The sequence below is a fragment of the Physeter macrocephalus genome, chromosome 5 (genome assembly GCF_002837175.3).
Source record: "Physeter macrocephalus isolate SW-GA chromosome 5, ASM283717v5, whole genome shotgun sequence".
Taxonomy (NCBI): domain Eukaryota; kingdom Metazoa; phylum Chordata; class Mammalia; order Artiodactyla; family Physeteridae; genus Physeter; species Physeter macrocephalus.
Genome location: NC_041218.1, coordinates 13,002,242 through 13,013,539, shown reverse-complemented (window position 1 = coordinate 13,013,539; position 11,298 = coordinate 13,002,242). Strand labels below are relative to the sequence as shown.

Genomic DNA, 11,298 nt, shown 5'->3' with positions numbered 1-11,298 from the left:
TGGTGGTGATGGTGGTGGTGGTGATGATGGTGATGGTGGTGGTGGTGATGGTGATGGTGGTGATGGTGATGGTGGTACGGGGAGTTTTGAAGAAAGATGAAAATAGGTTTAGAAGGATTATCAAGTGGCATGGACAACCTTAGACCAAGAATTTGTTGACATGGATATGCTCGTTTGGGTGATTATTTTCCCTGTGTCAGTACTCGGCAGGAGTGTTTTATTTCCCCTTCTAATAATATTGAGCCACGATGTAGAAGTACAGACACCTAGTGACAGATTGATCAAGAATAGGGGCTTTTCAGGGCAAACATTATGGAAGAAAGAAGACACGAGGGCCAAAAGCCATGGGAAAAGAGAGTGATGTCAAGTAACCCACTGTTCATCTGGTCGGCCTGAGGACAAATGGCGCGGTCAGGGGCTGGGATTCTCGGTGCGACTGAGAGCTTGGTGTGGTTAGGGTCTCCACGGGCCCCCAAATCACACCCCTCTCTTCCTCCTCTGACTAACCAAATGCAGGAACAAAGCACATGGAAATCAACATACCAGCTTTATAAATGTCAGTAGGAGTGAAGGACACAGCTTGGATACGTGGTCACAATCTGATTTCCTAATACTCCAAATTGAATTTATCCACTTAAAACATCTCCTTCGGGGCAGAGACTGCTAAGTAAGCTCACGGCGTGAGGAAGCATTGGATGCGTGAGTCCGCAGGACAGCCACTTCCAGAGTGAGAAGAGAAGGGGTTGGGTCTTTCTGGACTTGGGAAGGAGTAAGAGATGGAGTGAGAGAAGTTGGAATTGTTACTCTTTTGTAATTCACCCCACGGAAACTTGAGAACAAGGGAGTAGTCCACCCTAAGAGCCATTGGGCACAAAAGAATCAACCAGAAGAATATGGGAAGTGAATAGATGGTAGGATATCAGGGCTTTAGATTTCTAAGATGGAGTAGTTCCGGGTACTGATAAGGACCGGGACGTGGCTATGGTGAGTTAGAGGTGACATCAAGGGCTGAGAGGCTAAGGTGTTGTTTTCATCATCCCTGGGGACACTGATGGGACCCAGGATGGCACTGGACTCAGGGTGCCAGGAAGAAGACAAATCTAGAGTTGAGAATGTTGGCCTTTGAAGTAGGAATGAGAGGCTTTGGGCTGGATTTCGAGGCTGGACTAAACCAGTCTGGTCTCTGAGTGGAATATGATAACAGAAGTGAAGAAGGTATGTGATACAACTGGATTTCATGTTTGTGTCACCATCTCTAAGTCAAAGTATCAGATGACTGACTCTATGCTTGTTCATACTGAGGTTTTCTTGGACAAGTATAAGCAGTGGTTGGTTGCTGGTCCACTTTGATCTCCCCTCTGCTCTGTGTTAGGAGAGCAATGGAGGCCGCAGTCACTGGGTTCCTATAGGCCTTCAATAGGAAAAGAAAGCTTAAGGATTCCACACTCCAAATTAGAGATAATTTCATCCCATGAGAGGAGATTACTAGTTAGCTTTCAAGCAGATATGGGTGGAATACTATGCTTTGTAGAGAGAAACCCCAAGAGTTTGGAATCGTGTTGCATGATAAAGGTTTTTGTCTCTTCACATTGAAAGGAGTGGCCCCAGACTCATCAAGCCTCTCTCTCATACACGGGACCTACAGAGCGACCTCCCAGCGGGGCACAAGAGACCCCCCCACGGCCCTCTTTGTACAGGAGAATATTACGAAGGCTCGCATCCTACTGGGTACAGCCGCAGGACGGTGAGCTGCGCGGGAACTGACGACTGAAAGCCCTGGGCAGCTCGGGCCTGCCTGAAGCAGACCCCACCTCAGTGTTCGACTCTCCTAGAGCAGGGGAAGCCTTTCGAGCACCCCTGAGCTCAGCCCTCTGTGTGCACAGTGCAGGCCCCAAACAGCAGCAGCAGTGTCCCATGAATGGGGCCAGCCTGTGTCAGCTGTGACTCCCAGTGACTCCCTTTCTGTCACCAGCCTTTATGTTATTGTGGCTACTTCTATAGGGATGTCTCAGGCATAGAGATTCCATTTGAGCCTGGCCCTTTAACCTGTGTATCAAAAGTATGAGATAAAGAAAACTAAGCGGGGGGCGGGGGTCAGCAGATGGGCTTGGGAGGCCATCTGAGCCACTGGTAGCTGGCCGTGGTGGTGGTGCTGAGATGTTCATGGGAGACATTGACCTGTATCGAATGCACTCACACAGCCCCCCAAGAGGTGAGCCCAGAGGTCTGGAAGGAAGTGCAGCTGTCCACCCTTGAACTGTCCATCACGACCCGGAACAGTCAGCTTGACCTGGCAGTAAGTGTGCTTTTTTTTTTTTTTTTTTTTAAGTAGAAAAGCATTTGGGAAAAAGTGACAAAGGCTACATGCTCTTCCACTAACTTGGTGTTTTTATTTTTACCCTGTGGGGATAGAGAGGGAAGGATGAGGAACAGGAGGATGTGGGGTGCCTTTGAGGAATAATAGCAATGAGAAGAAACAGTGAGTGAGGTGCATAAAAGCTTAAGGGGCTCTGATCCAGTATCTGTCACCAAGCCTTCTGCCTGAGAGAACTGAGGGCAAGAGGCCTTTAGCAATGGAGTTAGCCTAATCCCATTTGTCACAGGAATAAAAATTTGTGGAACTTTTACTTGTGTAAATATCCATTATTTTCATGACTATATTAAATATGTAGATTTAGGTCTCCAGGAGAGAAAACTACGTATACATCTACATTTATATAGATGTATATATGTATACACACAAACATCTCTATCTATTTTACATATTGAGTCCAATCTATTGACATGCACTGACCAGTATGGTAGCCACTAGTCACACGTAGCTGCTTAAATTAATACAAATAAAATTTAAAACTCATTACTTCCGCCACCTGACAAGTGCTCAATAGCCATATGTGGCTAGCAACTACCATATTGAAAAGCGCAAATATAAACTGTTTCCGTAGCGCAAAAAGCTCTCCCGGATAGCGCTGATATAGATAATACGCTAAAAATGTTTTGAAATAAAGCAGAGGTTAGCAAACTGGTCTGCCACCTGTTTTACTATAGCCTGCAAGCTGAGAATTGATTTTACGTTCTTAAATGGTTAGAATAAAGTCAAAAGAAGGATTATATTTTGTGATAGGTCAAAGTATATGAAATTCAAGTTTCGAACCCGGTTCCCCTGCATCGGCAGGCGGACGCGCAACCACTGCGCTACCATGGAAGCCCTGATTTTACGTTTTTAAATGGTTAGAATAAAGTCAAAAGAAGGATTATATTTTGTGATAGGTCAAAGTATATGAAATTCAAGTTTCAACATCCACAAGTAAAGTTTTATTGGAACACAGCCATATTCATCCATATCCGTGTTGTCTGTGGCCACTCTTACGTGGCAGTGGCAGAGCTGAGTTGTTGTGACAGAGACTGAATGGCCCAAAAGCCTAAAACATTTACTATCTGGCCATTCACAGTAAGGGTTTACTGACCCCTGGTCTAGAGAAAACTTTAGTCGTTTATGTTAATGAGAATGCCAGTAGGAAAGCTTTCCTTAACCGGGGACTAATATTATGTTCAGCTTTTATGTGAATCGAAGTAGTATGTTCACAACTAACCTGGTCAGTCTGAAAACTGGCACATGGAATTGAACATATGAATGTAGTCAGATGAATGAGGGGGACAAGGGTAGTGAGAAGCTTGATTCCAATATTAATATTCAGAGTACTGGATTGCTTTTTAATGATAAAGGTAATGCATGTCCATTGTGTAACATTTGGATCACATAGCTCTTTTCACCTTCTAAATTGATTCTGGTTGGATTAAAAGGTTAAATGTAAGAAAATAAAACTATTAAAAACACTGGAGTGAAATCTTAAGTGATTATCAATATAAACTTGGGAGGACAAGGCCTTTCCAAGACTGGCATCTAACCAAAAATCATATTGATGCATTTGTCTACTTCTAATAAAAAAGAAACTATAAACAAAAATTTTAATGACACTCTTTTTTAGATTTCCTTTATAATTTATTAACCTTTAAAAAAAATTTTTTAATGACAAATTGGGAAAAATATTAGGATGTGATATACCAGGAGTTAATAGCTTTCCTTTATACTTAACTGTTAGGATAATCAATAAGAAATGGGCAAAGGACTCATATAAACAACAGGCAGGGGGCATAATTAGAAATTCACAAAGGAAATAAACATGAAAAAAATCGCTTATATTTACTACATGATAAGCACGCACTGTCCTAAGAATTTTACACAGTGTCAGCTCATGTAATCCTCATAACTACACTATCAGGTAGATATAACTTCTATCTGAATTTCATAGGTAAAGAAACAGAAAAAGGGCTCAGTATCAAAGATATACTAATTAAAATATTAAATACTGAATTGCCATAGATTAAAAAGCACGCGAGTGTTCACTGTTGGCGTGGATAGGGAAATGGGCTGTCAGGTTTTCTTGAGGGAAAGAGAAATCGGAACACTTTTTCCTCCAAGGCATTTTGGCAGTATATATTAAGCATCTGAAATGTAATCATACCCTTGGCCCTATTAAGTATATTTCTAGAAATTTATGCTTCAGAAATAATCAGATGATACATAATGTAGAGAGTCTGAAAATGTTGGTGAAAGTGAATGTATTAAGGTTAAAAAAATACTGTTAAAAAGAGGAATTTTTAAAAGAAAGATAAGATTTCTAATTATACATTTCCTTTATACTCAATCCCTGATGATATGTACTTCCAGTGTTTTGTTCATGTTCTTTAACCTTGTTCTTTCCTCTGATGACATTCATTGGTATGAATGGATTGAGTTCAGTGAGTATGTGTGTGATTGTGGCTCGAGATTAGCCTCATTCAGAGTGCCGAGCGCTTTTTATCTTTGTGCCAATTATAAAAGTATATGATCCTGTGCTGCTTATCACTAGCAGCAGCACACTCATTTTTTTTTCTATCCTCTTTGTAAAAATAAAAGCAAATGCAGTAAAATATTCAAAGACAATGAAGCTGCCATGTAATAGCTCAAAATGTTCATTTATCATTAAGAAAAAGCCCATTCAGAGTCTGAAAGAGGCCTGAGGGGTGTGGAATGCTTGAAAATTAGGATCTCTTACAGAGCTATTATGTTCACTGTATTTATAATAGCAAAATATGTGAAACAAACTAATCAGGCCACTGATGAGAAATACATTTTGGTACATGTATTTAAAATGTTCTCTCTATATTTATTGACATGGAAAGATGTTCATTGTATATTAAATGAAAAACCAGGTTAACATGATTTGCAGCAAATGATTCCATATTTATTTTAAAAAGAGGCACTCCCACCTATAATTGAGTTTTGTGAATGATGGAGGTAAGGCTCCAGTTTTATATTCTTTCCATATAGAAAGCCAGTTGTCCAAGCACCATTTATTGAAATGTCCTTCCCCCCGACACCCCACTGATCTGCAGTAAACCTCTGTCATATGTCAAGTATCTGTATACATGGAGATGTTTCTAGTCTATTCTTTTGCTCTATTTTTCTATATCTGTACTAATATTATGTTTCTCTTAATTATTATAGTTTTATAGTAAGTCCCTCTATGTTTTTCTTCTTAAAGAGTCTCTTGGCTGTTCTTGGCTCTTCGACTTCTATAAATCCTTTAGAATGTTTATTAAGTTCCACATAAAAATCTGTTATAATATTGATCAGCATTACATTGAACCTGTAGATCAATTTGAGGAGAAATGACATTTCTACAATATTGACTCTTCTATTGTCTGCATATGGTGTATCTTCATTTATTTAGGTTCTTAATGTCTCTCAATGAAGTTTTATAGTTTTCTCTAAGATTTTGTCTTGCTGGGTAGATTCCTAGTTATCTTAATTTTTGATACTGTTGTAAACAGTATGTCTTAAATTGTTATTTTTTTAACTATCTGATTTAGTTGATGGACATGTAATGATTTTTTATATTGATGCTGCGTCAGCAACCTAACAATTCTTATTATGTTAAGTTTATGGATTCCTTTAGATTTTCTATAGATTCAACTGCAAATAGTGCAATTGATATGATTTTTTCCTTTCAAATACTTAACCTTCTTCTAATCTTTTGTCTTATCGCGTAGGCTAGGGCCTCAGTACAGTGCTGAACAGCAGTGATGGCAGGCGTCCCTGTCTCATTCCTGATTGAGAGAGAAAGGCTTCACTGCTTCATTCTTGAGTTTGATGGGGTTTTTTGTAGATACCCTTTATCAGATTAAGGAAGTCCCCTTCCACTCCTATCCTAGTTTGCTGAGAGTTTTTATCATGAGTGGATCTTTAATTTTATCAAGTACCTTTCCAGCCACTACTGAGATAAGGCTTTCTCACTGAATCTGTCATTGTAGCGCAACACATTGATTTTCGCACTTGCACTCTTAACAGAAGTCAAATCCTTGACTTGTATGTATATCTACTTATCCCCTTCCATGTCTAAGATACATTTCAGTCTTGGCCTGTCCACAACCCAGCTCCTGGTCTTCCCCTCCACCCCCTGAAACCTGCCTTCTCAGAACTCAGTCTTCCTCCAGCGCAGCTGATTGTAATTCCACCCTTGTCATTGTTCAGGCCAAACATCTTGCTCCTGTTTCTCCTCACTTCAAATCTCAGAGGAAGTCCTGGCGGCTTCACCTTCTAAATGTTGCCAGCACGTCTCGCAGTGTCCGCTGCCAGCTGATGCAAGCCACCATCGTCTTCTAGCCCGATTATTACAATATGTTCCTAAGGGGTCTCCCCGCCCTTTTCCCTTTTCTTCTCCTTTAAACACAGTAGCCAGAGAGATCCTAATTTTAAAAAAAGCCAAATCCTATTTCTCTGCGTAGAACCTTCCAGTGGCTCCGCGCTTCACTCAGCCTAACGGCCACCTTCCTCGTGGGGGTGCACAAGGCCCTGCCGCTGCAGAGCCCGAACCCTCTGATTCCATCTCCTCTCGTTCCCTTTCCTCGCCCTGCTCCAGCCATACTGGCCTCCTCGCCGTTCTTTCCCGCGTCAGGCCTGCTCCCACCTCAGGCCCCTGCCCTGGCAGTGCCCTCCGTGTGGCCTGCGCTTCCCTAGACCAGTGGTTCTCAAAGTGTGGGCCTTGGGTCCGCAGCAGTAGCATCGCTTGGGACCTTGTTAGAAGTGAAGACTCTTGGGGCTCACTCTAGACCTACTGAACCATAAGCTCTGACCTGTGTTTTAACAGGCCCTCCAGGTGACGTTTGCTAGAGTTTGCCCTGGATTTCCACAATGCCCTCACCTCCTTCAGGTGTCTGCTTAGAGGTTACCTTGTCAGTGAGGCCTACCTGGACCCCTCTTTAAAAACGCCACCAATCATGCTTGCTTTGGTAGCACATATACTGAAAATGCCACCAATACCACCTTTTATCTCATTTTTATAATATACTCTAATAATACTTCTAATATACTCTATAATTTGCCATTTATGCTGATATACATACACAGTCCACAATTTACTATTTTTATACGGATATACTCTAACATACTTCTAATATACATGAAGTTTATTATCTTATTATGGTTGTGTTTTGTTTATCCCTTCCACTCTCTCTGGTAGAATGTAAGTTCTTTGTAGGCAGAAATTTTTGTTTTTTTCATTCCTTGACACAACCCTAGCACTTAGAAGAGTTCATGATACATAGGTGACAATAAGTCATTTAACAAAAGGTGACCCTGGAGCAGAGTTATCCCTCTATGTTTTGTAATTCCTAGTTGAGATGTAAAGTTGTGCTTTGGTAGTGCCCTTTAATCTTAGGCACAGGCTGTCAGCTCTCAGAGGCCTGGGGGTGATCCTGGGGCTACAGATTTTGAAGCTGTCCAAAAATAAACAGACCTCTATTTGAAGCAGACACAGAAGTGTTGGGATTGATTTACAGAGGGCCGGGTCTGTACTGCTAGCCACCAACTGGTGGTAAATTGTGGGGAGACGGGGGGAGGGTGGGGAGTGGCACAGGAACCAAGTCTGTTTTTATAGCCACTTCCTTGTAGCTCCATTCTTCCAGAACATTCTGTGGTTGGGAATGTAGAGTTTTAAAAACATTGCCATGGCATAAAAGGAATGCTGCTCTTCAACTCTGGTCACATACCAAGTTTGCATGTAGAACATTTAAAAAAACACAGATACCTGGGGGCTCTCCCCACCAAGAAGCTGATCCAGCCAGTGCGGCGTGATGATGACGTACAGTGAGGGTGGAGGCTTGCTGGGAGAGGCTGAAAGCTTGGCCTGCCAGGGAGGGGACCCTAGAGACTATAACAGCTATGATTATTAGCGAGTGACAGAACTTGACAGCCCTCCAAACCTGAGTTTTTACCTAGCTTACGTATGTAGGAAAAAAACAAGCAAGCAATAGAGATGAATTTTATGGTATGGAAATACCACTTCAGTAAAGGTCTTAATGTAAAAAGAAAAAAAAGGACTGAGGATATATTCAGGATAACGTCATTGAAAGTAAAGTCCCCTCCGTAATACACAGCTCCAACCGCGACCCTCTAAGGCTAAAGGAGGGCAACAGGCTGCATTAGCCAAAATTTAGAGCATTAATTTTAGCTTTCCTAACCTTTTTAGAGCAAAGAAGACTTTATGAACATCTGCATGGAACCCAGCACGGTCAGCAAAGGAGACTTCATAACTATAGGGTAAGTGGACTGGGGTTTGTAGGCAGTGAGGCTTTAAGTAGTCTGTATTCTCAGACTTTACCAATCTGAGTGCCCATGCACTCCAAGACACATCCAACCGAGGACTTGTCTGGTTTGGGAACCATAGCATCCTTTTTTCATTTGAGTTGGCATGTGTAGTGTACCTCTCCTACTTTGGCCTTCCCCATTCATTTCGGGAAGATCAGAGTATGGGAGCCATCTTTGTCTTTCGACTGAAATGACAGGATTCAGTGTAGCGTGGTATCTCATGCCCAGAATTTTGGCTTCAGAGTCAGAACTACTGGGTACAAATCTTGATTTTGCCACTCACTGGCCTTATGACTTGGACAAATCCTTTACCTTCTCTGAATCCTTTTCCCTCTGTATAGAATGGTGTGATATAATCACCTCTATCTCAGGATTGTTTTTGAGTCTCATACAAGGGACTGTGTGGGAGAACTCGTTTTCAGTGTGAAGCACTACACAGCATCAGCTACCATTCATGTTAGCCCACCTTGCCCTCTTCCCAGGGCATTGATGAAAAGGTATTAAGTACCTTGGACATTTTCCAGGCTGTTTTCCCTTTTCCACTACAAAATACCCTTCCAAGTCCTGTCTGATTTGTTAAGCCCTACCTCTGACAGAATTTTATTGGTTAAGAATGCTCTCAACCCTGTGCCAGCCTTCAAAGCATCTGAGGAGGCTGTGTGTTACCATGCCAACTGGGAATCTGCTCAGCTTTTTATGAGCTCTGTCTCAGAGCCCCCTCTGGTGCCCATCTAAGGATTAGACATTTCTGCTGCAGCAGCCGGGTCTCCATGGCTACTTCATTCTCTGCACCAGCACCGGCAGTACAATGTCTTTCGTCAGTTTGTGTTTTTCTTGCCTTTGGTACCAATTCTTCAGTTGCTGAATAGCTGTTTCTGCAGCCTTTGATTTACTTAACTGTAGTAAACGGAAGAAGGGAAAAGGCTGTCTTCTCCTAGGAAGGGTGGTCCAGAAGCCACACAGTGTCTTAACTGAAAGTCTGGTCAGTGGGACCAGCTATATTTGAATCTCCTTCATAATACTGACATCCAAAAACAGGAAGAAAAACCGGAGATATTGCTTCAATTAGACGAAGTCATTATGTTCTGCATTGTTGCTGTCCTCATGTTCAGCAGCAGAAATAACATGGTTTCCTTTTGGTCTCTACAGGAAGTGAAATCAAGCAATGTCTGTTTCCTCTGGGTATCTGATAAGAACATTGTAAAGCTGCTTTAGAAAATGGATGAAGTTTCATAGATGAAAGAATTACTCTTGTTAATTAATGATAAAGAATGGACTAATTTTCTGAGATTAGCTTTTACCCCTTTTCCACTGACCCTGACTGGCTGAAGGGTATATACACGGGTGTGTGTGTGTGTGTGTGTGTGTGCGCGCGCGCGCGCGGACAGGCTGATAATTTTACTCTAAAGCCATGTAGTCAAAGTAAAGATGCACTATGCTAAATAGACTGTTTATATCAATATGGAGAATCATTCAAGAACTACTAAGATTGGTTGTTCATATAAATATCTAGTTTAAATTAGAATAAAACATTTTCTCCTTCAAGTAATATAGACTCATAAGAAGTACCAAATATCAAAAGTTTAGTACTTTTTTCTAAAGAATTTCATTTCATTCCAATTTTTAAATTTGAGATTTTTAAATAGCCCAGGAATTAGGTATACATGGAACTATTTAAAAATAAAAAAACAATTCAGAGAAAAATCAGTCTTAACTTCAGGCACAGTTCTCTGCAATAAATAAACCTGCTCAATCTAGAACGTATCTCAACACTAAGCAAGAATCACTGGGGGAATAATTCTTCACAGAACCCCATGGTTCAAGAGATTATGAGTCCATCTATTTCATCTCATCAAAAGACTGGCAGAACTTGCTATGTTCTTGCGGTCGAATGCAGTTGCCAGCGCTGGTTTCCAAGCTTGCTTTTTCCTGTACCAACAGAAGTAAAAAGGTGAGAGACCCCAAGGTGCGTGCTGACGGCACCGAGTGTCTTCAGGCCAGCCGCTGCACTTTGCTTCTTCCTGAGGTGAGCGGGGGTGAGCTGTCCCAGAGCTTGTGGTTCTCTCCTGGTCTGCCTTCCTGTTTCCTTCTCCCTCCTTCCTATTAACAGACCCTTTTTGAGGTACCTTGTACGTGCTGAGCACTGTGCCAGGCTCTGGGTTGCATTAAGGGAGACCTGAAAAGATGACAGAAGCCCCTTCCGAGTCACGGGTTTAGAGCCGGGCTCCTGAAGGCTCCCGGTGTTGTCAAGCCCAGGTTCTGTAAAGTCATCCTTCGGTCTCCCGAGCTTTTATTTTTCTGAATGTAAACTATGCAGACAGCTACTCTACCCACAGAATTCTCCAGTTGGCAAATGTTAATAGTGGATTATAGCTTCACTTTTTTAAAAAAAATTAATTTATTTATTTGTGGCCGCGTTGGGTCTTTGTTGCTGCGCGCGGGCTTTCTCTAGTTGCGGCGAGCGGGGGCTGCTCTTCGTTGCGGTGCGCGGGCTTCTCACTGCGGTGGCTTCTCTTGTTGCGGAGCACGGGCTCTAGGCGCAGGGGCTTCAGTAGCTGTGGCTCGCGGGCCCTAGAGCGCAGGCTCAGTAGCTGTGGCGCACGGGC

At 42.2% G+C, this 11,298-nt stretch overlaps 1 protein-coding gene across 4 annotated transcripts in view; it reads left to right on the top strand.

The window, feature by feature from the left end:
• Positions 1 to 11,298, top strand: part of AGK (acylglycerol kinase) — a 90,805-nt gene that overhangs the window by 77,201 nt on the left and 2,306 nt on the right. For all 4 annotated transcript variants that reach the window (XM_007103326.2, XM_007103327.3, XM_055084789.1 and 1 more), the window contains 4 exons: positions 1,597 to 1,744; positions 2,202 to 2,296; positions 8,574 to 8,644; positions 10,634 to 10,718. In XM_007103326.2, coding sequence (XP_007103388.2) covers positions 1,597 to 1,744; positions 2,202 to 2,296; positions 8,574 to 8,644; positions 10,634 to 10,718 — 399 coding nt within the window. The remainder of the gene's footprint in view (positions 1 to 1,596; positions 1,745 to 2,201; positions 2,297 to 8,573; positions 8,645 to 10,633; positions 10,719 to 11,298) is intronic.